This window comes from Peromyscus leucopus, chromosome 2 (genome assembly GCF_004664715.2).
Source record: "Peromyscus leucopus breed LL Stock chromosome 2, UCI_PerLeu_2.1, whole genome shotgun sequence".
In the NCBI taxonomy this organism is placed as follows: Eukaryota; Metazoa; Chordata; class Mammalia; order Rodentia; family Cricetidae; genus Peromyscus; species Peromyscus leucopus.
Genome location: NC_051064.1, coordinates 150,618,305 through 150,645,443, shown reverse-complemented (window position 1 = coordinate 150,645,443; position 27,139 = coordinate 150,618,305). Strand labels below are relative to the sequence as shown.

The 27,139-nt window shown below is 54.1% G+C and overlaps 1 protein-coding gene across 1 annotated transcript in view; it reads right to left on the bottom strand.

Annotated features, from left to right (window-relative positions):
* Nphp4 (nephrocystin 4) overlaps positions 1-27,139 on the bottom strand; it is a 90,671-nt gene that overhangs the window by 14,283 nt on the left and 49,249 nt on the right. The window contains 7 exon segments of the mRNA XM_028883069.2: positions 2,018-2,198; positions 4,955-5,115; positions 12,704-12,891; positions 13,818-14,009; positions 14,119-14,267; positions 15,042-15,158; positions 16,566-16,627. Coding sequence (XP_028738902.1) covers positions 2,018-2,198; positions 4,955-5,115; positions 12,704-12,891; positions 13,818-14,009; positions 14,119-14,267; positions 15,042-15,158; positions 16,566-16,627 — 1,050 coding nt within the window.

Genomic DNA, 27,139 nt, shown 5'->3' with positions numbered 1-27,139 from the left:
CGGGTACAATCTGCCATCCTAATTTGGCACAGACTTTCTTCCCCTTTAGGGGACAGGAGGTTATGCTGGAGACACCAACTCATCTGCAGCAGGGGTAGAAATACCCTCTAAGGACACAGGGCTCCCAACGTGAGTCCACGGGGGAAGCAGAACGGGCCACCACTAGGTGTCAGTCCCACACCAGGACACAAGTTCATCACCATGGATGCTCTCTAAGAGCTAAGCCTTGCCATCATAGGTCCCAAGGACATCAGCCTTGCTGCCTGCCTCCCTGGAGGGCTTCTGCAGAGGGCTCCCAGGTGACCCTTCGCCAACCAACCACTTCACGAGCATAACTGGAGGAGAAGAAAGCAGTGTGGGCCATTCAATCCTTGAAGGACAAAAGACAGCATGAAAAAAAAAAATCAGCAAAGAACATCCAGGGGTCGGGGCGGAGAAACCACGCAGCGAGCCAGCAGCGGAGAGCTGGTGGTTGCCGGCACCTATATACCGTCCCACGCAGCCATCCCACTGTGAATGAAGCTGCTGGGTGCGGCCACCAGGCCGAGGTGCAAGCTTTGTGTCTGTCACCCTAGAGGCCTCCACGGCCAGCACCCAATTTGCTGAAACATGACTGCTACACCAGATGGTTGTATAAAGAAATGGAGGCCACAACATTTCCGCTACCTAACAAAAACTGGCGGCGGGGGCAGACAGGTGGCCCCACCAACACACGGCAGCACACTCGTCCTTCACTGGCGCACACACCAGTGTCCCTGGCGCTGGCCATCTCGGGCACTCCCCCACGGGCTTATCTCCCTCTTGCAGGCAAAGTATGAAAATGACAGTTTAAGATAACATATAACGGAGCCCATCTTTCTTCTGAGATAAGATTTTCCAACCTGGAGTCACTGCACATCTGTGGGCCAGTGAATTAAATATAAAAAGAGCCGCCGGGGTTGGAGCTGGGCACGTCCTGCGGCTCCCCGAGTCGCTTGGGCTCCTGAGTAAAGCCTGCTTCTCACAGGAGCCTCGTTTATTTCTCCAGAACCTAATTGAGTTTTGCTGTTTCTATATTGTCTATTTTCCAAGCTGCCTTGGATTTACATTTGTAAACAAGCAGGCAGAAACCTCCAACCAGACTTAATGAGCTGTGTGCTCACATCTCTGCCACCGCCGCTCCCAAACCCGTGCTTCAGCACAGGCTGGATGTGGCCCGTGGGGCTCTTGGATTTAAAACCAGGCTGGGCTTTGAGGAATGGAAAAATCCCTAATAAGATGGCAGAGATCTTGGTCTCAGCCTCGCAAAGGCCTCCCACAACCAGTCCTGCACTTTCGATTTTAGCAGGAAAATCACCTACCCTTTGGGGTACCCCCAAAGGACGAGTAGTGAGGACGCTGCCGTCTCTGAAGGTTCTCTACTGGCTCAGCTCCCCAGGACAGGTGCCTGACCTCATGCACCTAGATGTCTCTGTCTATTGACCCCTCAGCCTCTCCATTCTCATGAAAGCCTGTGGAGGGTCCAGGCAGGACCACCCAGAGCCAGCTCCAACCCTCATTGGTCAGGCAGGAGCAATAACAAGAGCAGGTTGCCGTCAGTCCCTCTGCTGAGGCACCTTGAAACGATGTCACTGTGCTCAGAAGAAAAGCTTTCCTCCTCCCGCGGTTCCTGAGCTACACAGAAAACTCAGGATTGCTCTCGCCTCTCTCTGATGGGCAGTTCTGGGGCTGGGACTCTAAGTCAGACCCTCCAGCACCTCGTCACTCCATTGGAGGGTGGTCACAGGATGACCCATGGACAAGCCTGAGAAGACAGGTGATTCCAAGCTCCCACCAGAACCCAGGCAGTGAATGCCTGCCACCAACACAGGTGCAGTGGCCAAGGTCAGGCTGGAAGCCATGCTCACCCAAGTCTTGGTTTCCTACAAAGTGTGGGATGCCTGAGGTGAGGCTACCTCTCCTGCTCTAGCTGGGGAAACAGGCAATGGAGAAATGACACAGAACCAGGAGAACCAGGTGAAGCTGCTGGCAATCTTACCCACGTTGGCTAAGGTCAGGTGCAGGCGGCCCTTCACCACTGTGTGGACACCAATGGGCTTGATGCTGCCAAAGCCAGCCACATCGCCGCTCACCACCATCATTTCCTGTTCATACTCAGTGGCCATGACCTCCAATTCATGTGAGACCTGAACAGCTGGCCGCCCTTGGCGGAGGAGGTGCTGCAGAGGGAAGAGAGACAGTGGTGAACAGCTGGGTCCAGCCACTGCCACCCCAATGGTCAGAAGAGGACCTTGGAGGAGGAAGAAGGCAGGTCCGTGAAGGGCGTCAGCTACAGAGCGCTAGTCACCAGCCACACAGAAGGGGCCAACTTCTTAGAAACATCAGCTTTAACACAGCCCAGTCTGGCCTCTGAATAAACACTGGGTGGCACTGTGGTGCACCAGGGACCTGGCAGCTGCCTGGTAGGAGCCAGCTTCCAAAGGGAAGAGATACAGGCAACAGAGCAAGGCAGGCACTGGCCGAGGCCCTCTCTGAATGAAACTGGGATGTGACAGCAAAGGTGACGCAGGAGGGGAGCCAGGCCAAGGTGCACACCGCAGAGCCCACGAGGACAGGACCACAGGCTTCAGTGTGGCTCAAGGAGGGGCCAGACGGGGTCACGGGATATGGGGATCTCTGGACCTGGGCTGAGGCAGCACGAAGCCCTATGAGCCAGTGGAGCAGGTGGGCACAGCGAGCGGCACAAAGGCCTGCCCCAGGACAGCGTCAGCGGGGCTCTCTTGAGCCCCTCGCTCCAGCTGCCGTCTTCAGGCTTCTGCCTGTGCCCATGCAAGGCTGGGGCACTAGGGATGGACTCAGGCTCCCGGCCAGCCTGGACCTCCTCAGCTACGTGCCCTGGAGCTTCCTCCTACCAGACAGATGTGTGGAACCAGACTACAGTCCAAGCTTCGGTAACCCTTGAGTCTCTCCTACAGAAATGAGAGCACCTTCTCTGGGAGTGAGGACGCCACACTGGGTCCTCCACACTTCGAAGGCTGCCAGCCCAGTGACAATGCCACACCACAACGCACAGCCATTCATGGCTCAAGAGCCCCTGGTATTGGAAAATAGGACAAGGCCTTTGGAGAATGACCCGGAAATACAGAAAAACATCTAGCATTTGCAGGAAGCAAGGAGAGGTGAACACGGTGTCGGGTGCCTATCACAGTGGAGGGCTGGTTGCCAAGATGGCGGCACCTCTGGAGGGAAGGGTGTGGCTGTCGAGCCCACCAGGAGGAGCTGGCCTCGAGGGCCCCAGCTGCTCTGTCATCTGAAGCCCCCACTCCATTGCTTCGGATGGAGCACACAGAGGCAGAGAGCATGGGCGTTAGGGTAGGGACTGTGCAGAATCCCAGCGGTGGTGGTTATCAGTGACTGTGAACTTGTCTCCACTGAAAACGGGTTAACAGGAGGTCATACTAAGGTGACCAAGGGCTTCCTTGAAAGAAGCACGGAGGTCATTAGCTCCAGCTACACACGAGCCCTTTAACCCAACTTGCATTCTTCTTTGCCTTTTAACTTTAAAACTTAAGTAGAGAGGCTTGAGAGGCAGCTCAGCAGTTAAGAGCATTTCTGCTCTTCCAGGAATTCAGTTCCCAGCACCCACAAGCAGCTCACAGCAGAGCTGCCTGGAACTGTGGCTTCGGGGGACTGATTGCCCTCTTCTGGCCTCTATGGGTACCTGCAGGCATGTGCAGATGTGCACACACACACACGTGCACACACACACACACACACACACACACACACTCACACACACACTCACACACACACACTCACACACACACACACACACACACACACACACACACACACACACACACACACGCTGAGGAATTTTCAAAGAGACAGACCAAGTAAGGAAGCTGCATCTGGGACGAGGCTGAGCGCCCACCATGCCTCAATGGCTGCCTTGTGAGGCCCCTTACAACTCCTTCCCAGCTCCTCTCTGCTGCTACCCTGGCTCCAGCATCCACAAACCATCCCTACCCAAGGAGCATTGTCCTCACAAAGGACACCAAGGCCCGGAATGCTGAGTAACAAGGTGGTTAGTGGAGGCAGGACAAGTTAAGTTAAGAGAGGGAGAAAAGAGAGAGGGAGGGGCTGGCACAGCCTCAGAGAGGAGGGATGCCATTTGGGGGTCCGGCACACAGAGACAGGAAGTGACAACTGGAATCCATGGGTCTCACTGCCCAGCAATCACCTGAGAACAAGGTAGGCAGAGAGCGTGATGTGGCAGGGATCGAGGAGGGATCAGCATCTGTCATGATGCCACAGGGCTGAGGCCAGCCCAGGAATGTTCATGGCGATCTTAAGCTGATCCTCTGGGGTCCACTTCACCACAGAGAGAAAGAAGGTGGGGAGAAAGCCCAGGGAAAAGTGATGGATCTCAGTGTCTGCACAGGGAGAGGGTGGGAGACACAACTGAAGGATTCTAACTAAAATCAGAGCAAGCAATTCAGAGGTTTGGGTGTAGTTCAGCAGCAGAGTGCTTGCCTGGCATGTACAAGGCTCTGGGTTCGATTCTCAGAATAGGAAGGGAAAAAGAAATGCATTACTGCCGATAGGAACCAGGTAACTCCACACACCTCAGTCATTTCCCCCGTCTGAGGGGCCCGCTAAGCACCATAGAGGACAGGCGACTAGTACCTGCACTTAGACAACCTACACCATCGCTTTGGAAGAGTCAGAAGGTGGCATTACCTGGAAGGTCAGTGTGGAGAAAAGCTCACCAAGACACACATGGCTGTAGAGTTCAGCCCCCATGGAGAAGGTTGTCCCTCAGAGGGCAGAGAACACCGCACTGCTCGTCATTAGCGGACAAAAAGTTGGCACAACCCGGTGCTGGGCTGTGACCCTACCGTTGGGGACAGGCTATATGGTGCCGTGTCCCACAGCACTGCAGTGCCCTGCCCATCCTTCGGTGGACCGCTACCTTCATCTGGACGCCAGCAGACCCAATGAGGAGCAGAGAGTCTCCGTCCCAGACGTCGACCTGCAGCGTCTGAGCAGCCAGGTAGTGGGTGAACCAGCGCTGCTCACCTGGCTTCAGGAACCCGGGATCCACCATGTACCTCAGCTGGAAGCCGGGAGAGCCTGAACAGAGAAAGCCCAAGTGGGCCTATGAGTAATTGGAGCCATTTATCATCCTTACGTGCTGGAAATATTTCTGCTCTGGTCATGATTACTAATTTCTGCTTCCGTCACAATGACAGTTAATAAACACATTAATCAAAGACATCATAAAATATCCAAATTAACAAAGCGAAGAGTCTGTTCAAGAGACTGTACTCCTTTCCAGTGTGCACAATAAGCTCCCAAAAAAAGACTTATGGATTCCACCGAGTCCTGAAGATGGATGGGGACGCCCCACGAGGCTCCCCAGGGAGTTTGTTATTCTACACACAGAACTTAAGAAGAGTCCAGTACACATTACTGTCAAGGCTGGGTCACATGTGCACGCACACACACACACACACACACACACACACACACAGAGATATCTTGAAACTGCCCCTGCTGGGCTACCTCAGGGTAGGACATCAGCCCCAAGAACCCCCAGGTGCCTCTCTGAGGCTGCACCCACCAATCAGGCTGACTAACATGGTAGCTAGACTGCGGCCTCTGCCTTCATCTTCCCGAAGAGACGCGATCATTAATTCTGAATCGACAAAACTGACAGTGGGATCATCGTTAGTTAAAGTGCACAGGAGCAGCAACACGAGAGACGCTCAAAGCCGCACTTTCCCTCCCATCGATAGCGCCATCGATATCTACAAAAGCACAATGAGCAGAGCCCTCACCTCCAGAGAGGGGGGGGTGCAGCTCCTCACAGGTCACCCTCCCCTCCGAGACACCCTGCCTCATGTCTCAGCTGCACGGGGCACAGAGAGCAACATCCTGTCTGACGCCGTGACAGACGGCCCTTTTAGTGGAGGGAGTGTGATGTGAGCCAACACAGCCTGTGGTGCTGGGCTCCAGCCCTGAGGAGCAGGGAATGGAAAATGGGTGGTCTGGGGTGGACCCCAGGTGCGTGTGGTGAGGCCTGGCTGAGGAAAGAGAGGAACCAGGACAAAGACCTAAGAGGAACCAAGTGAAAACTCACACAGAAGACAGGTATGCCCCACCGCAGCACCTCAGAGGAGGGCAGACAAAGTCACCACCCACCCTAGCCCAGCCCTGTGGCCAGCCCTGAGTCCTCAGCTCAGGACCATTCACAGACAAGAACCTGGCCAGATTCCCGTGCCTCTCAGAGACACCCAGGCTCTGCAGCAGCCCTGTGAGCACCAAAGCCTGGGCTTACCACACAGTGTCAGAGCAGAGCAGAGCAGTGCCAGCCCTCAGCAAGACCTCTATGGAATGACTGCCCCAGACACACGTGAGCCACATGTCCACCACATGCTACCTCAGCTTCTCCTGGGCACATGCCCACCTGTCTTCTTGGGACACCCTGAGTCCAGCATGTCCCAGGCGGGACCCTCCCGTCTCGTCAGCTCCTACCAACACCACCTGACTGGCTCCCTGCTCCATCACCATTCACCAGCTGCCGGGCCCCTTCAATGCCACCACCAAGTCACTTTCTCAGCAAACACTGGCTGTGCCATGCCAGATGCCAGGCCCTGCACAAGAACATGAAGAAACAGGACACACAGGACCTATGCCTGTGTGGCACTAAGGTGGAGGATTTGCCACTGAGCACAGAGCCAGAGCAGCGGGCCTGGGGCTGGTTATTGTGGTAGCTGTTGACCATTCATAACAAGCTGGCCACCTCTTCACGCGCTCCTGACCAGCCGAGACCAACAGCTCTCTGGCGGCCATGTCTAGAACCACTACAGAAGAACCTTTGAGAGTCCTGTGTCATCCCTGGGGGCTCAGAAGCTGTGACGCTACCAGCCACACTGAAAGAGGGTCCACAGGCAGGGGTACTGTCCTCCCCAAGTTCGCAGCCTCACCCTTCCTACTCCCTGCCCTTTCTGGCTGTACCCTTGTGGCCTCCTCACTCAGCCCCACACACAGGCCCGTGCCTTGGTGGACACTTCTGATTCTGGTGGGTTTCCTGATTCAACCCAGCCATCCCTTCACGATTCACAAATGCCTCCTGCCCTGGACGGGTGTTCACAGCCCCATGGAGTGAGACTCTTTCCATCTAGATGACATCCGAAGTTCAGAATGAGCTGCTGCAGCTGTGAATTCCTAGGCACCAAGGCAGAAATGCAGGGCACACGGGGTGGGGTGGAGGAGTGCAGGAATCATGACCATGACACATACCTCTCTATTCAAGGCAGACCTAGCAGCCCACAAGAAAGGAGAGGACCCAGTACCCCAGGTCTACCTACACAAAAAAGGACAGAAACTAACAAAAAAACCAGTACAGCACCTAACAAGAAAGGAACATACATTACTAAAAAAAGAGACCCATACCCAGCTACCACCCACAAGAAAGGAGGACCCAGTACCCCAGGTCTACCTACCCCACAGGCAACTGCAGGGAAACACCAAGCACCGCACCCCAGACACAGAATGTGAATACATTCAGAACATCAGGAAAACATGGCTATGTTAAGCCGCAGAGAAAACCTAAGCACAGCCCATAAAGTAGAAATAAAACAACTCTGATCTCTGAATACTACGCCATAAACTAGAAATCATTAATAAAAATTTAATCAAAACAAATTCAAAACCTAACCCTAAGTGACTCTGTCAAAGGGCACACAACAAGGTTTTCTAGAAAGCCTGACTTGGTGGCACATGCCTGTCATCCTAGCACTGGGGAGGAGGAGTAGGAGGATCAGGAGTTCAAGCCACCCTGGGCTACACAGTGAGTTCAAGGCTAGCCTGGGCTACATGAGATCCTTTTGAAAGAAGGAGGTGTCTAGGAGAACAATTAAAACACAATTTATCAGAGTGAATGAGACACAATCATCAAAGAAAAATTCATAGCCCTGCATACCACATATCTACAAAACCAGAAGATCTAAGAAAAATGAAGTGAGCTGAGAAAACTGGGAAATTAATGATCAAAATATCAAAAAGGGGGGCTTGGAGAGATGGCTCAGAAGTTAGGAGCACTGGCTGCTCTTGTGGAGGACCCAGGTTTGGTTCCCAGCAACCACATGGTGGCTCATACTGCCTATGACTCTGGTTCCAGGGTACCCAACGCCCTCTTCTGGTACTACATACACTTGGTGCACACACACACACATTTAAAAAAAAAAAAAAAGGACAGAGAGGAGGCAAAGAAAAGAATGAAGATAATCCTGATTTTAATTAACTAGGAAACAAGAAAGAGCCACAGCCCTAAGAGGTAAGGCTGTGTCTGTACTTCGTTCCCGTGTATTCTGTGATTCTCATGTACCATATCTTAATACTTTATCTCTTGAAGAACATGTGGGCTTTTCCAACTTTCCCATTATGATTAAAGCTTTCTGCAACATTGTGTATGGTTTTTCAAATGCCCAGCGATGCAGGATTTGTTTCAATTAAGTTAATTATTTTTAAGCTGATACATGAGAACATAATTGTATGTGTGAATTATATGCAAGCACAAAAACATGTAAATAACAAATGTCATCTTGGGCAAAAAGAACAAACTAGAACACGGCACTACCAGACACCAAAATACACAACGAAGCCTCAGTGACAGAGGAGAGTGTGTACTGCCCCAGACACACAGCCCAGGAGAGCAGGACCAAGTGCCCCAAATAACCACATCCAACCACAGTCGACTGAGTTTCCCTTCCTCTGTGTCGGTTATTTTACATTAGTGCTGGTTCATGACCTAAACTGAGATGGGTCTTATACAAAGTTCCATGGCTGCTGAGAAGACTGTGCATCTGATCTGTAAATGTCTGTGGTTCAGTTTAACTCTGGAGTTTATTAATTTTGAGTCTGGATGGCCGGTCTGTTGAATCTGGACTTGTGGAGTTGCCCACTGTTACCTTTCAGGACCTGCCTGTCTTTTGATCTCCATTCATGTTTGTGCTTGTGAAACCCAGGCCCCAGGGTTTGGTGCACACGTATTTACAACCGTTGCGCCTTCTTGGTTTGTGAGCAGAAGCTTCGTCTCTTCTAACTGTGGTTGACGCCTGCTTCATCAGATATAAGACTGGCCACACTGGCTACTCTGGGCTTCTATCCCTTTCATGGACTGATGTCCACCCTCTGACGGTCAGTCTGTGGGTGCCTTTGCCAGTGAGGTGTGGTGTTTGGAGACAACAAATAGATGCTGCTTTTTAATCCAAACATGTTATCTGCATCTTTTAATCAGAGATTTAATATACTAAGTATTATTGAAAGAGGGCTGTTATTCCCATGATCTGCTGGCTGTTTCCTCTGGTTAGTTATTTCTTCCAGGGCCTTGATGGTTTACTCTGTGAGGAGTGATGGACTCTTTCTTAGCTGGCTTCGTAGCCACGGGTTGCTTTGGTCTGTGAAGGGTCTTCATTGTGTCCTATCTTTTTCCCTCTGTCAACTCTAAAAGGCACCTTTGCTGGATACGGCAATCTTGGTGCCAGTTGCCTCCTCTCGGGGCTTGAAACACATCACACTCTGGGCTGGTGGTAAACTTAGAGTTAGGGCTGAGGAGCTGAGGGAACCACCATGCCCAGGAATCATCGCCAGTGACTCCTCGCCCGGCCTCCAGCCTCCATGTGGAGTGACTTCCTTGGCTTCTCCACTCCTGCTCCTCGGGAAGGGGCAGCCATGCAGCAGGGGGCAGGGAGAGAGACAGGACTGTCCTCCTCGTCTCAGTCCAGGCCTGTTGAAGGAGGGGCAGAGGCTGGAGCCCAAGGGGGCTCAGGTGAGCAGAAAGGCTGCACTTTCCCACAGGTTGCCCGGCTGCTGTTCCAGGTGACCCTACCACCATGGCAGTCCAAGCACCTCAGAGGCGGAAGCCAGAGGCACAGCTGGTGCCCGGACTGCATGTTCCCGTAACTGCTTTGTCATAAATGAACATAAAGGAAAGAGATGTTTTGATCTGTACCGTCTAGCACCATTAATTCTGACCTTGGAAAGAAACAGGGAGCTTGTCCTCTGGTGCCTGCGATCCCCAGGGCAACCACCCAGCAGAGCCTCCCACTCTGTTCCCAAGGCATTTATGTTCACCCTCCTGTTCCGTTCCTTTTGCTTATCCCAGGCTTTGTCCTGTCCGTCCCCATGCTTCCTGAGCTGAACAATTAGACAGGCCTCCTGAAGGACACTCTCTCCTTTCCCAGCACAGGCATCAGCCTGACATCAGCCTGCACCTCAGCCTGACATCAGCCTGACATCAGCCTGAAAGCACAGTTCACTTCAATCGTGTTAAGTTTTCACATGTGGCATTATCTGTTGTTCTGTTTAAAATCATTAGCCACTTCTGCTGTGATTCTTCACTGACTCATCACTAGAAGTGTGTTTTAATCTTTCTAATTGGTCCAGAGTTTGGGGAAGGAGAAGGAGTGGCAGATTTCTGACCTGGTGGCATTAGTGTCACAGAACAGCATACCCTTTGATGTAATAATGTTTAGGTTAGCACACAACTCTAATAGAAGCCGCAGTATCTTCACACACGCCTTCACTGTGCTTCATTCTCGTTCCCTACGAGTTCTATGAAAATGTTTCAGGCTGCACTTCCAACCATCCTCCGGATGTGTCTCTGCCTGAGAGGTGTGTGGACTCACCTGCTGGAGGGCCTGTGCCTCCCCACTCAGGCTGCATGCACGAGCGCCTCTCAAACGAGAGCCATTTCCCTGCACAGGACGCCCCCACGGCCTTTCACCCTCCCAAACCCGAGCCACATCTGCCTGTCTCTGAGTTCTGGCATCGATGTTGTGAAGTTGCTTCGGGGCTGGAATTGAGTGCAGTTTCCTCATCACTGTTCACCCCAAGTGGCAGCAGCAGTTCAGACCCCAGCGTGGTCTCATGAGCTGTGACACTGAACTAAGATGGGAAAATGCATCGGGTCTGTTTCCGCCCTGTGTGGTTTAAATCCATTAGTGTACAATGAAACCAGGAGCTGTAAGCCACTGCCCACCTGGAGGACACCAAAACACCCTGTCACTGTCCATCCTGCCTTTCCGAAGTGAACCGTATCTCACAGCTGGAGAGATGCACAGATCATGGGAGCATCTGCTTGTCAAGTAGAGGTATCCAAAGTAGACTGTGACTCTTGTGTCTTCTCCAGAGAAACACTCACCCACATGCAGTGGGCACAGTCTGTGGCCATAGCACCATTGAGAGAGCCCATGTCCAGTGGGCACAGACAGTAGGCACAGTCTGTGGCCACAGTGCCATCAAGAGAGGAGGCCAAGGCTGCAAAGGAGATGTCACATCACAGCCACAAAAGCTCCTGTAAAAACAGGAGACCTGCATCTAACCCCATACCTGGGCCTCACCCCCAGGGCCCAGGAAAGGAGGGAGCAGAGAGCAGGCACCCTATGAGACACTGCCACGAGACAGAAAGTAAGTCTAGACTGTCACAGAAGCTTATGGGACAGCATGGCTCACAATGAGGAAAGAGCCTGGCCTCACTACAGAGAGCACAAAAGAGCCGGCAAGTGAGGGCTCCGCCCACCACAGCAAGGGGACTCCGTCTCTGTTTCTGTCTTTAATCACAGTGTGCGTGTGTGTGTGTGTGTGTGTGCGCGCGCGCGCGCGCGTGTGTTCATGTGTGTATGTGTGTGTGCATGCCCACATGTGCATACTTGCACACATGCCACAGCACACATGTAGAGGGCAGAGAACGACTTGTAGGAATCGGTTCTCTCCTTCCACCATGGGGGTCCTGGGGAACAAACTCAGGTCATCAGGCTTGGCAGAAAGCACCTTTACCTCACAACCTGAGACCTCATTTCTGAGCAAATCATGTTTTAAACTATGAATATTTGCAACAACTATAACACTGGCAAGAGAGCTAAGAGCAGTAGGAAACTATTTTTAATTCTTAGATGGGATTACACCATTAAGTTTATGTTTTTCAAAACCTGAGTTTGGAGGCACTATGTGAAGAAATACTTGTAAAAGGGGTTCACATCCACACAAGGCTGACTCTGGATCCCGGCAGAGCCCAGCTGGCCAGCCACGGAGCTTGGTCTTAGACACGCCCATCCCACCGTCCTGCACACATGACAGACTGCACGACACACCTCTTGAGAATGACGTCCATGGGACCGAAGAGGCAGCTCTGCAGTTGAGGACACTTGCCGCTTTTGCAGAGAGATTGTTTCCCAGCCCCACATTGGACAGCTCGCAACCACTGTGACTCCAGCTCCCGGAGCTCTCTTCTGGCCTCCAGGATGCTCACATGCACACAGGCAGACAGACAGACAGACAGACAGACACACACACACACACACACACACACACACAGAGGCACATATACAGACACACACAACATATAAACACACACACACACAGGCACATATACAGACACACATACACACACACACAGACAGACACATACACACACACACAGAGGCACATATACAGACACACACAACACATAAACACACACACATAGGCACATATACAGACACATACACACACATACAGACACACACACAGAGGCACATATACAGACACACACACACACACTCACATGCACACAGACAAACAGACAGATAGACACACACACACATTAAAAAAAAGGCATTATAAAATAAGAGCCCCACACAAAGTCTAGCAAGGCATTCTTGTATCCACCACTTACCAGCCTCAAAGGAGCCGTCTTTATTAATGGGGACGAGGACATGGGACAGGGAGGCGGAGCTGCTCTTGCCTGTCCCATCCAGCTTGACCAGCTGCAGGCGTGGCGTGGTCTCAGGTGGAAAACGGTAAAACTGGAAGGTGAAATACACAGTCTGTGGCCATGGTGCTCCTGGGCAGTCCTGGGCCGCTCTGAACACAACAACAGGGAACCAATCAGACATCCACGGAGAAGCTCCGGGGTGTGACATGCACAGGGGCAGGACAGGCACTGTGATCACCGAGGTCACCTCAGTACGCCAAGAACAGTTCTGTCCTCTCAGAGCACAGGACAGTGGCTATTCCAGGTGCCACGACCTCCTGACTGGAGGTGCTGCCCTCAGCAACACTGGAGCCCGAGAATGGGCACACAGGGGGCAGGATTTAATTAGCCCAGAAGACCACACAAAGCAGGGTTTCTGGCATTTACAAAGGAGGTCCCAGCCAGAATAACGTAAAAATGTCAGCAAGAGAGAATCCCAATGTTCAAGATGAAGGTAACTGATTACTGATTCAGTTGTGGTGCTCTGAATGACATGGCCCCCATAAGTTCATAGGGAGTGGCACTATTAGGAGGTGTGGCCTTGTTGGAGTAGGTGTGGCCTTGTTGGCGGAAGTGTGTCACTGTGGGGAGGGCTTTGAGATCTCATATATGCTCAAGCCACACCCAGTGTCTCAGACCACTTCCTGTTGCCTACAAGATCAAGATGTATAACTCTCAACCACCTCTCCAGCACCATGTCTGCCTGCATGCCACCATGCTCTCAACCATGATGATAATGGACTGAACCTCTGAACTGTAAGCCATCCAGCTAAATGTTTTCTTTATAAGAGTTGCCATGGTCATGGTGTCTCTTCACAGCAACAGAAACCCTAACTAAGACAGTCATTATACGCCATATACCCATATCAGATTACCAACTACCCCATAAATGCACACAATTACTACATGTATCAGTTAACTCAGAAAACAGACGGCCATGTTCCAGCTGGCAAAACCTGAACACAGAGCATGCCAGGAGTCAGCCCTTCAGTATGAGGAAGCCAGGGAGTGCGATGGATGGGCACCCAGAGACTACCTGCTGAAGGCAAGAAACTGAAGCACGATCTCATTCCCTCGACGACAATCTGACTCCTCCTTCTGAGGGTTGAACCTCACTGGGTCTGAGGGATTGACGGCTTCCACTGGCTGCTGGCTGGCATCCAGGATCTCAGGGAAGCCGGAAGACTGCAGGAGCGCCATTGCTGCTCTCGAGAGCTGCCTTCTCGAGCTGAAATGGAAAAAACCCTCAGCCCGAAGCCCAGGAGTGCCGTGCACACCTCTCTACAAGAGCCTGCTCATCAAAATCAAAGGTCCAGGGCCTCCCCACCAAGCTTCACCTCCTGGTCTGGGCTCCCACAAAGATGGGGACATGCAGAGGAGTGAAGGGGAGTTCCTGCAGATGATCGACAGCGGGTGTTCCCAGAACCGAGGACGTCTGGCTCAGGTCAGCTTCCAGGTGAGAGACCCTGCCCTCTAACACGGGTTCCTGCCGAACAAAACCAGGGCTCCAGGAGTGCAGCAAGAACCTGCCAACGACGGACCCCAAAGGTGCTCAGGCCTAAGGGTTTACTGCCCAAATGACTCCTGGGGGTCATCAGCTCAACAACTATCAATACAGGAGGCTTTTAATTTCAGGTGACCAATGACAGATTTTAGCATCTGACCCATGCAATACTTGGGCCAAACTAAAAACAAAAAAATAATAATAAATTTTTAAAAATTGTGTTTTTATCTGTAAGTCAAGGTTAACCGATCACTCTGTATTTTATACAGCAACCTCATCTGTGAGTTACAAAGTCACGAGGAAGAAATCACAATTTCTTTTTTCGAGACAGGGTTTCTCTGTGTAGCTTTGCGCCTTTCCTGGATCTCACTCTGTAGACAGGCTGGCCTCAAACTCACAAAGATCCTCCTGCCTCTGCCTCCTGAGTGCTGGGATTAAAGGCGTGCGCCACCACCGCCCGGCTGAAATCATAAATTTTATGAGCAGGCCAGTACCACAGGTCTGGGGCCTGAACACCAAATGCCAAGCGGTTCGGCAAGACATCACACTCCTGTTTGGTCTCAGACTCAGAATGGTAGCAAAAGCCTGAGATGCGCAGTCGGGCAAAACCTACCGTTCCCGTCCCCTCCCGTCCCTCCCATCCCACATCACAAAGAACACCCCAAGGCCCCGTCACCCAAACACCAGACTTCCTTCCCATCAGGAGGTGATGAGCTTGTGTGGGAGCAGAAAGCAGGACAGGGTGGGTACACTTACTGCCTGGAGCAGGGGACCCTGTGGGGACTGAGGTCTGTCCAGGGACTGAGGAGGGGGCTTGGAAGAGCTGCGTGGAGCCGGAGGCTGTGGGGAGGCCGCCAGTTGGGAAAGCGACAGCTGCAAGGCAAGAGTTCTTGGGTGAAACGCTGCGAGCATGCAGTCAGTGCACACAGAAACACACGCATGCCTGCACAGACCCCGAAAACGGCTCCCCTGCATCACCACCAGGAGTGATGCCAACACTCTGCGGGCCGGCGGCTGATCTGAAGTCCAGAGCCCTCCAAGTTCCCTTAATTCATAATTAGAAGGAGGCCTGGGGCTGTGATTCCTCACGCATCGTCACCACGGAAAAGCGGGTGAGGAGGAGAGGCTCCTGCTGCGGGACCAGATGCTGGCCCGGCCTCTGGACTTGCGCCTATCCTTGCACTGGACACCTCCAAGGCTCTGTCCAGCTCCCTGTCCACCGAGTCTCCCCACCAAGGCAGCGACCAGACTAGGTGGTCAACAGGAAGTCTGGGGACAGAATGTCCATCTGTACTTCCTCAGAGCATGATCTGCTTCAGTCTCCTCACCTCTGTCAGAATAATAATGGCCTCAACAGTTGGGCTACTGTGAGAATTGCACGTACGTTCAGTGTACTAAGCCATCTACAAAAGTTCATGTTCACAAATGGAAAATGAATGCAAATATCAAAAGTGAGGGGGGGCACTCTGGGCTGCAGTAGAGCATGTGTCTCTAGTCACAGCAGAATTCTGTTTCCAGTGCACACTGCTATGGGATGATGGCTACCAAGCAAGGACAGCTAGGCTAGAGCAGGGCTCAGCACAATGAGGGCAGGAGCAGTGTGCACCGGACAGTATCCCTGGGGCATGGGAAGGGTCTCTAGGGTCCATTCAGCCCCCCAAGACTGCTAGGCCAGTAGAAGGTAGGAAGCAGCCCACAGACTGCACCTTGGGTCTGGCTTCCCTAAAATTTTATTTTCAGGATGATGCTCTAAGTCGTGCAGCCAAAGCCACCCAGGGCCGGGGGACACGTGCCCCTAGCCTGCTCAGCTGTCAGTGACAGGAAGCACTGTTCTTTCTGCACAGAAAGTTCTAGGCTATGGAGGTGAATACTGACTGATGGGTGGCTGGATGTCCTGCCTCTGTCGGCTGTGGTCCAAAATCTGCCAACACCAAGTGCTTGGCCCACAGGCCAGCTGCTGCCTGGTGTCTATACCACTCTGGGAGGGGTGACGGCCAGGTCCCAGTGTCTCAGGGAGTCAATGGCACTGACTCAAGCCTCACCACTGGGAGAACGTGGTATTTTAAGTGTGGATGGCAAGGTCCAGGATCACTGACTGGGCAGGAGGCCACCAGATGGCATCTGGACCTGGAAGTCAGCTAGCTGAGGCAGGCTGCAGGACAGGGCAGGGGGACCAAGGCACCTCCAGCCCCCGCATCCAAGTGAAGTCCTTTCTTCAGCCCCAAGCCCTCTGACCCTTATTCTAGACTACGTGAGAGGCCCTCTTGAGCCTGGACTTACCCCCGGTCCCACAGGAGAGTCCTGGATTGCAGCAAGATCCTGGGCGGCTGGTGCTGGCGTGCCTGGGGTGGGGGGAGCACACGGGGCCATAAATGTCTTCAGGGCCCAGAGCTCAGAACGCCAGTCCAGTTGGGACCACTGTGCTTCTCTATGCCATACACAACTGGCTGTTTGCATACACTGCCCAACACAGCTCCTCGGAGCCTGGAGATGGGAAGCAGGGCGGCCTCCTCCCCCCACTCTGCCTGCCTCCCTCCTCGCCCCCACTCTGCCTGCCTCCTGCCCCACTCTGCCTGCCTCCTCCCCCACTCTGCTGCCTCCCTCCTCCCCCACTCTGCCTCCTCCTCCCCCACTCTGCCTGCCTCCTCCCCCCACTCTGCCTGCCTCCTCCCCCACTCTGCCTGCCTGCCTCCCTCCTCCCCCACTCTGCCTCCCTCCTCCCCCCCTCTGCCTCCCTCCTCCCCCCCCCCACTCTGCCCTCCCTCCCCCCCCACTCTGCCTCCCTCCTCCCCCCACTCTGCCTCCCTCCTCCCCCCACTCTGCCTCCTCCTCCCCCACTCTGCCTCCTCCTCCCCCACTCTGCCTGCCTCCTCCCCCCACTCTGCCTCCTCCTCCCCCACTCTGCCTCCCTCCCCCCCCACTCTGCCTCCCTCCCTCCTCCCCCCCACTCTGCCTCCCTCCTCACCCCCACTCTGCCTCCTCCTCCCCCACTCTGCCTGCCTCCTCGCCCCACTCTGCCTCCCTCCCTCCTCCCCCACCTGCCTCCCTCCCTCCTCACCCCCACTCTGCCTCCCTCCTCACCCCCACTCTGCCTGCCTCCTCCCCGCACTCTGCCTCCTCCTCCCCCCACTCTGCCTCCCTCCTCACCCCACTCTGCCTGCCTCCTCACCCCCACTCTGCCTGCCTCCTCACCCCCACTCTGCCTGCCTCCTCGCCCCCACTCTGCCTGCCTCCTCGCCCCCACTCTGCCTGCCTCCTCGCCCCCACTCTGCCTGCCTCCTCACCCCCCCCCCCCCCCCCCCCCCCCTGCCTCCTCCCCCCCTCCCCCCCACTCTGCCTGCTCCTCACTCTGCCTCTCCCCCACTCTGCCTGCCCCTCACCTCCCTCCTCACCCCACTCTGCCTGCCTCCTCTCACCCCCCACTCTGCCTCCTCCTCACCCCACTCTGCCTCCCTCCTCACCCCCACTCTCCTCCCTCCTCCCCCCACTCTGCCTCCCTCCTCCCCCACTCTCCTCCTCCCCCCCACTCTGCCTCCTCCTCCCCCCACTCTCCGCCTCCTCCCCCCACTCTCCTCCCTCCTCACCCCACTCGCCTCCCCTCCTCACCCCCACTCTGCCCTCCCTCCTCGCCCCCACTCTGCCTCCCTCCTCACCCCCACTCTGCCTGCCTCCCTCCTCACCCCACTCTGCCTGCCTCCCTCCTCACCCCACTCTGCCTGCCTCCTCACCCTCACTCTGCCTGCCTCCTCCCCTCTGTGGCAAGCTGCCTTGCTAAGTGTGGGCCAAGTGAGACAGAACACTCTGGCTCCTGGATAACCAAGCTCTCTGACACACTTCTCCATACCCTCTGCCTTGGGAGTGCCCAGCTCTGAGGTATGCCAGACTTAGGGGTACCATGGCTGCCTGGTGATCCCAACACCGCCTCCTGAACATGGCCCAAGCCCCAGGCTCTCCTCATTCATGATGCAGATGTGCCTTTGGGAAGTCTACCCGGAAGTCAAGGCCAGCCCTCCACGAGGTTCCCCAGACTGAGAAGGGGCTGAGAACAGCAGTGACCCTTCAGAGGCCAAGGCAGTGTCCAATGGCCCAAGTGGCCCTCTGTAGAGTGACAACCTCCTCTATTGAGGCCACTGCCCTACAGTAGTACAACAGTCAAGCCAGGAGTGAGGCTGAGCTTGGCCTGTGCAGATCGTCACAGCTGTGCTCCGTCTCACAGCCACGTCACAGATGCCACCATTGGCCTTCGCCTCCATGGTCACAACTCCTGCCCCCAGAATGCTGTAGGAACCTTGTGTTTTCCTGTGGAGTGGCCTGACAGTTGTCCCTGAGAGCACAGCTTCGTGCCCATGCCTCGCCTGGACCACTGCAGTCCCCAGTGATGGGACACTGCCCACTTCTAGGGGACTTTATCCCCTACTGGACTTTGATTTCTGGAAACATCCTGCCCTTTCTCCAGGGCCTTGTCCAACCCTCATGGGACTGACAAGACATGCCAGGCATTCACACAGCCCTCTCTTCCTCCCATGGGGCCCCTGCTATCCAAGTCTCCACATGGCCCACAACTGACAGGAATGAATCTCATACTCCCCAAGGTCCCCTGGGGACCCCACAGCAGACAGCACCGGGCAAAACAGCCCAGTGTCTCTGCCCCTGTGCCACTGCATGGAGAATGACTCCTGATGCCTTCTGGGTAGCAACAAACCAAAAATAAGATCAGCACACTCGCTATTAAGGAGGAAACCCAGGACATACTGCTTAAGCCCCATACTGCGATGGCCTTCAGACCACATATTGCCTAGCCTCTTCTGGCTGCTTTCCGGAGGGTCCCTTAGGAGATGCTACAGCTTGTCCCAGGCCTCGTGAGGGTCTGGTGGAGGCCTTGTGAAATCTCACTGATGGGGGGACAGAATGGCAGGGAGTTCCAGGAATGGAAGTGGGGACCAGCCAAAAAGGGCTTCTGCCTCAGAAGACCCAAATGCCCAGACGGGCCGGTACAGCTCATGGCCCAGCTGCCCCCTGGGTCATGGCCCACCTGGGAAGCATCCATCTACCCACCCACTCTCTCCTAACTTGTCAACCAACAGGGTTCCCAGTGACCCAGACACTCATGGCCAAGGAGTCTGTGATCTGAGAAACCAGGGGCTTTGCTTTGGGGGAGCCAGAAGACAAGGCCAGCTGGCTGCTTCCACAGGTCAATCTCAGCTCTCTGGAGGCAAATGTGGGTGCTGCCACCCAGCCAGCTGCCACAGAGTGCCTAGCCCAGGTCCCCAGACCATCTTCTGCCACTCTCTCCTCCTAAAACAGCCTAAAGATGAAACACGAAAAACCTACTTTGTTCCACCCTAAATGGGGACTTGGAAAACTCTACAGGCTGATTTTATAAAGAGGAAAAATTGCAGGAGATGGCTCCATTATCCTTAGCTAAGAGAAAGCCAGCACTTAGGCACGGGCCCGTGTGCATCCTCCGGGCGAGGGAAAGCTCGCTGGCTGGAGGCAACACCACCAGGGCCCATTACCGCTTCTCCCCCACAGGCTCAAATTTGGGGATTGTATGGTATGTTTCTTCAGGTAATTCTTTATATTGTGACTTACCATGCAATTTTACCTTCTGATAAAGCTAAAACAGCCTTTAAAAGGCTCTGGCAGTCCTTTTACGACACCTGCTGTGAGCCCAGGCTGTGAGGGCCCAACCCACACCCCAAGAGAAACACAGGCTGGGAAGAAATACATCCAGACCGAGAGATGCTCATTTTCCAATCTTTCCCTCTTAGCACCTCATCCCTACCTGGGGTACACCACAGTCCCACAGGAAAGGCATGTCTGATGGAAAGCCCCACTTCTGCTATGGCACACACCTGGGCAGGAACCCCTGGGCAACACATCAGACCCCAGGACCACATGTCTGTGCGCCCATGTCTGCCTGCAGAATGTCCAAGTGCACACCACATGCCCCTGAACCAATACAAGCATGCTCGTGTACAGCAAGGAGCCCGAAGAGGATAGCTGGTGTGTTGAACATATGAGAGCATTACAGTGAGAAGAGCCGGTGACCAGACACACCGGCACAAGTCTATCCTATCTACTGACCCCATCTCCTGGGGGGAGAGGCAGGGGAGCAACCACGTGTGGCAGGCAGGCCTGCTCCAAGCTCGACAGCTCCCTGAAGAGGGTGAGCTGCAAGGCATTTACCCGCCACTGCACCCATCTGCCAGTGTGAGTTCCCACGTTACCACTGGCTGTATAAGGCTTTAATTATAGCTAGGTGCTACTCATCAGATCTACCATGGTGGCCCTGCCACAGCCAGAAGGCCCTGCGGGTGGCACTAATGACAGCCATCAGCACAGGCCGGCACAGAGAGCTCCACAGGCAGCTGGTAACTACTGACTGCTGTTGCTTCTCCCCAGAATGTGGCCACGAAGGCTGGACTCCATTCCATTGAGATAGCTGGGCCTGGGCCTGGGCCTCTGGGTTTAAGAAGTGGCCTGGCCATTAAGGAAGAGCATGGAGATCCAGAGACTATGGTTTCTCTTGGGTCAAAGGAGCCCAAGAGCCATGCGGCCAGTGCGGCTCAGTGGCACACAACCTTAGGGTACAGAGGAAAGAGACTAAGTCAGTGGGTCCCGAGGCGCCAGCTGAGGCTGCTGGCCAATTGCCAGAGACTAAGGAAAAGGCTCCCCAGCCACAGCAGGCTCTGCATCCTGCCTGAGCATCGTCTAACTGCTCCTGACACACGCGTAACTCTCAACCAGTCTCCAACCGCTGTCCATAAAACATCCACTATCCACCCCAGTTCTCTCGGTTTGGCCTCAAGAAGCCCACGTGTCCTCTGCCTGACTGTGCAGGACAGGCAGGAGCTTATGCTCTGACCCCAAGCTGAACTGTCACAGGTCCCTTGGGGTCACTCAGAGTCCCGAGGCCTGTGTGGCCTCTGCCTTCTGTGCACAGAAGAGAGAGACGCTGCTCTCCGAGGCGTGCTAGTGTGGCCACAGGGAGAGACTTCCCGGGGACACCCTGAGCTGCCCCCCTCAGCCCTGGCCAGACCTCAGGCATTTTAGCCTGACCAAGGACGCTGGACACTGTCACTCTGAGTAATGGACAAACGCAGCAGAGGAGCACTGTCCATCCATGTCCATTATCACAGCTGGCTCGGCTCCCTAAGAGAGTGAGCGTTTGCTGGGCTTTCAGCTCCGTCGCTGCCTCTCCACAGCATGGACAAGGATGGGGACCAAGGCACAAGGCAGTGCCCACCCCGGGCAATGCTCAACCTTCCACTGTCCCCTTGTTAACTCACAGGGACTCAGGTGAGGGACCTGACACCACTGCACCACCTAGGGAGCCACTGAACGGCCATCTCCCTCTTGAGCCACCCGCCTCTCACGTGCTCAGGGTCCGTGCCAGGTGACAGTGGGCAGACAGGACGGGCGGCACCCTTTCCCACCTTTACTCTCCTATCCCTCCGATTCACGTGTCCAATCTGTCACGTGCTTGTACTTAAGTGAGGGCCACAGAAAGATGCCAAGATAAGGAAGTAGCTAATGCAGGCCAGGACAACAACCTCCACCACTGTCCCGGACCTGGTGGCACTGGAGATCCTCAGAACAACAGGAACCCGCAGAAGCAGAGATGGATGACGGCACTGTGGCACCTTCCTGCTGATGACCTCGGCAGGGGTTGGGGGTTCATGCAAGGCAGCTTGGGCCCTCCTTCCTGAGAGGAGGGCTGCACCTGAGGAACTGGGGAGCAGCAGGCATGTGGGGTGAGGGGTGGTGGGTGTGGGTAGAGGAAAGCACTCGGTTCGCTGAATGCCCAGCCCGTGGTCACCTGTGGTCAACCACAAGACGGCAGAGCAAAGGCCCTGAAGGTGGAGCAAGAAAGGAGTGGCAGGAGGCAGTTGCCTAGCAACAAGCAGCAGCTGGAGAAGGGAGGAGGCAGAGAGGGGACAGTGTGGCCGTCAAGGCGAGGGAGGGGAGGAAAGAGCCTGGGCCTTCATGAGATGGACGTAAAGACGTCATTAGACGTGAAGGAAGGTGGCAAGAGTGGCCTCGTCATCCAACCACGGGATAGAAGATGAACCCGTACTAATGGGCTCCGGGTGCCAGGGATTCACAAGGCAACCCACCCGAAAGGCCTTTATCCCTCACTATCTGCGGGTAAGCCAGCCTTCCCGAGGCTTTGATCACAGGGGTGGGAAAATGGGAAACAAGAGAGGAGGGAAGAAGCTGAGGGTGGGCAGGCCCGGGTCTCCACCTGAGTGAACTCAGACCGCAGCCCTCGTGGGGTGGGGTGACCTGTCCAGAGCACTGAGAGGTCGGCTCAGCTCGGTTCCCTGACAGCCCACTCTCCACAGCCCTGTGTCCCCGGTGGCCACAAGCCTCTCCCCGACGTCTGTGGGGGCACCAGGCTCCGCAGACACAAGGCCATCACCGCTCCCCGTGCAGAGGAGGCTACGTTACAGTGGCGGATGGCAGGGTCTGACCACACGTGTCCTGGAAACACGGAAGTGCGTGTTTTCGATGACCCCTGCTACAGGACTGTGTTCAGATCCACTCAGCAAACAAGCCAAAATGCTGTCGCCATCAGAACACTCAAAAGCAAAACACTGGGTCGAGGAAATCCCGAGTTTCATCAAAAGTGCAGCCCCGAGCGCCCTCTAGTGGTTTCGTGTTTGCTCTAACGTCGTCGTAGGGGACGAACAGACCTCTGTCTCTCCGTCAACTTTATAGGAAAAAATAAAAAGGATGATCCACACGGGAAAGCCTGAATACCTCACTTAAAGTGACAGCCACGTGTCATTAAGGTCTCCAGAAGAGCTGTGTAAGCTGGTATGACACTGAGGTCTGCAAAGTTCCCCTCACAAGTTAGACGCTAGAGAATATTTAAGTCTCTTATATTGGGGTCTTGGGAGGCAATGATTTCTAAGCGAGGAGCAGGGTGGAATGATTGTATCAACAGGACATGAGTGCAGCCATAAATTCAAATTAAATAAGCCAAACAAAATCAGGTCTCAGCCACACAGTCACTGAAACACGCATTGTGCTGCTATAATACTGTACTACAGAGCTGTTCCTGATGTCTACAGAAACCAAAGCAGACACCTCTCTGCAGAGACAATGAATCTTTTTTAAAGATCTAAGAGTGTGTTTATGATGGCTCTGCTTCTTCAGAACTCAAACTGCTGCTCATGTGTCCCGGAGGAGAACACCCCCGGCAGGCTGAGAGGAGACACTCAGGGGAGGCTGGCAGGCAGCTGTCCTCCCTCCCACCTCTGCCCCCCTCAGCCCACCCATTCATTAGTCAGTCCCTCCCTGGCCACATCCACACAGGGGCTGCTGAAGGGCAGGCCCCCCAGCCTTGGGTTCTGTGCTTCTCAAGCAGGGGAAGCTTTGGCTCATTTGCATTTTGCTCACAGCAGCAGCAGGAGAAGGGGACAGCTGGAGTCAGTGTGGCCCCCACAGATATGGGATCTTGGCAGAACTACAAGGATGGGCGCTCATACGGCGACCAACACTTTCAACTGCTCTCCCTGCGCCCCTAACCCTCTCTGAGGACTTTCCTATGGGGAGCCGCTCTGCACCCCTCACCACATACCCAGAGTAACCCCAGTCTCCCCACTCCCTACCCCTAGTCTTCTGTCAGTGGTGGGTAACACAGCGCGATGCTGATCACTACCTCAAAACTCGCCTGGAACAAAGTGACGCACGCTCTGTTGGGATTCCTAAATCCAAGGATTATCCTGGAGTGCCTGAGCTCAGAGCAAGGAGAAACTTCTGGCAAGAAGCCAGTTCTGCAGAAAACAGAGCTGGAAGGAGGGGAAAGCACAGGGTGAAGGCAAGGGGACAGATGGGGTCTCAGAAACATGCTGGGCTCTGGGATCCCGCCACCCCTAACCTCAGGGCTGCCTCTGAGCTTCTCCGTCACAGGGCCAATGAGATTCCTTCTTTCTTTCATTTATCTGGCAAATAAATCCATTTATTTGTCCATTCCCTGGCTGGGCATGAGAGGGTGTTTTTTTTTAATTCTTGACTACTTAAAAGGTCACAGGGCTGCAGAGACGACTCACTGGATAGGCGCAAGCATGAAGGTTCAAATCCCCAGCACACATGAACAAAGCCAGGCACTGTGGAGGGTGGAAACAGGAGTACAAGACCTCACTGGCCAGCCTCCCTCCAGGGTCAGTGGGGACCCTGTCTCAAAGGAATAATACAGCAGAGAATGTCATAGCTGAAAACCTGACACCCTCCTCTGCCCAAACACACACCTCAATCATTCATTCATTCACTCATTCATCCACTCAATTATGCTGAGAGTTCAATTTAGAGCCTCACACATGCTCTACCACTAAGCTGTATTCCCAGCTCCACAGACACAATATAAAATGTGGGGGCAGGAGGTGGCCGGAGCAGGAGTTGGCGGGGGCAGGAGTTGGCAGGGGCAGGAGGTGCAGAGATAGCTCAGCAGCTGAGAGCATGTATTGACTGCTATTGTAGAGGACCTCGTTAAGTTCCCAGCACCCACAGTGAGTGCCCCCAACTGCCTGAAAATCCATCTCCAGGAGACACAACACCTTCTCTGGCTGCTATTGGCACTGAACTCACATGCACACACCCACACACAGACATACACATATACACACAATTAAAAATAAAAATAAAATCTAAAACAAAACAAAAACTATTCTCAAGAACAGCCAAGGCTGCCGGGTGGTGGTGGCACACACCTTTAACCCCAGCACTCGGGAGGCAAAGGCAGGTGGATCTCTGAGTTTGAGGCCAGCCTGGTCTACAAAGCAGGTTCCAGGACAGCCAGGACTGTTAACACAGAGAAACTCTGTCTCAGAAAATAAAAATTCTAGGAACATCCAGGGCCATTCTGCCACTCTGGCTGCACATCGTGAGGGTAACAAGGGCCCAGTTACCCTCTGCCCCTGTCTGTTGTGGCAGCCATCAGAAACTCTGTCCCGTTATATCATACTAATCGTCTCCGTTTTCCTAGCATATCTAAAGCTTTGCTTTTTAGTCCATCTGGACGTGTGTGTGTGTGTGTGTGTGTGTGTGTGTGTGTGTGTGTGCCCCCGCGCGTGACATGAGTTATTTTGCAACATTTATTTGAGTGACATGAAGCTAGGACTGAAATTTTACATTTTCTGTACAACCAGGTGTACCAGCACCATCTACTGGCTGGTCTGTCCCGACTCCCTGTGGTCAGCACGATGACTAACTGCTCCCCCAAAGACAGCCACATCCTAATCCACAGGAGCTGCTAGTGAGAGCTGCTGGTCAGCAGACCCTGAGGCATCACTTGAGCAGAGATGCTGCTCACTGACAGGATGCAGGAAGGAGGGGATGAGGGGCCAAGCAGCCACTAGATTTTGGGGAATGGGAAGGAAATGGATTCTCCATGCAGCCTATGGAAGGCATGCAGCCTATGGATGTGACTTCTAGAGCAGTGGGATAACAAGGATGCACTGTTTTAAGTCACCAAGTGTCTGCCAAGTTATTGCAGCAACAAGAAACGCAGGCCTCTTATCTGCACAGGGATGCCCACCACCCCGTAGATGCCACGCTGTTCTTGGGCCTGTAACTCTATGCATAAGTCTGCAAACCAAAAATACTGAGGTTTCATTTCTTCCAAACTGCCTTGGCTGCCCTTTACTGGATTGTTTTTAGATTTAAAAAGTAGCACATATCTAAAAAATAAATAAATAAACACAGTGCGTGGGTACAACACACTCTAGGCAGAAATCACAAGCTAAGAGTCAGCACAAAAGGGAGGGCACAGGGAAGGACTCCAAGGAGTTTGCACAGTCCCTAGACCAGCATCGGGGGAGGGAGTTAGAGAGGGCAAGGGTTAGAGGGGCGGGGTTAGAGGGAAGGGGGGTTAAAGAGGGCGGCGTTAGAGGGGGCAGCGTGGGGGAGAGAAGAGTGGAAAGGAGGGGAGGCGAGGATGACTTGAAGACCTCAATCAACAGGCAACAAAGACAGAGGTCCTGAGTGGCCACCAAATGTCAACTGTCCAGTCATTTTCAGGTCAGAAAGAGAGGAAATCATGGTCAGCAAGGCGGACGGACTTGTTAAAACAGAGCCACGAGTGCTGGACACCAAGGAAGCCAGTGTCCAAGACCAGAGCAGCAGCCGGGTGAGTAGGATGGCAGAGGCACCTTCCAGTCTCCAGCGCGGGCCCACCAGGAAGCTGACAGACACAGCGGGGAAGACCATCGAGAAGAAGTGGAGCCCCTAAGGCCAGCTGACCTCAAGTCTCATTTGGGGAGCACAGGCAGAGCTTGTGAGGGGTCTGGTTATCTGGGGGAAAGCAGCCCTACCCGGCCAGGCCCCACCCAACACAGCTGAAGAACAAGACCCAAACGATCAAACTGTCCTCAGAGCATGACACCTATTAGACTCACAAATTCTCAACCCCCAACAGGAGAGAACCCCAAGTGTCCATAAACCAGGCAGAGCTCATCAGACATGCAGAGGAGAGACGCCGCCCAAGTCCCCACAGAAAGCGGAAGGCAGAGCTGTGCAGGTTAGGAGAGGCAGGTGGGAACAAGGTGACAGGGACAGGGTGAGTCCTGCACACCTCTGGCTACCCACAGGCTGGTGACCACCACTAACCACAGTGTTTCATATTTCCAAACAACCAGAGAAAAGATTTTGGGTATTCTTAGCGCAGACATGGACATACCCACTGCCCTGACCCCAAGATGGTTCAATACAAACGCACTGGAACACCACACCCCACCCCATGCAGCCCTTCTGTAGCTAAGAGAGGAACTGAGAGCGAATTGACCAAGACATTGCAGTCAGCCAACAGGAACACTCAAGTCTGTAAGCTGTATTCCACAAAAAATGAG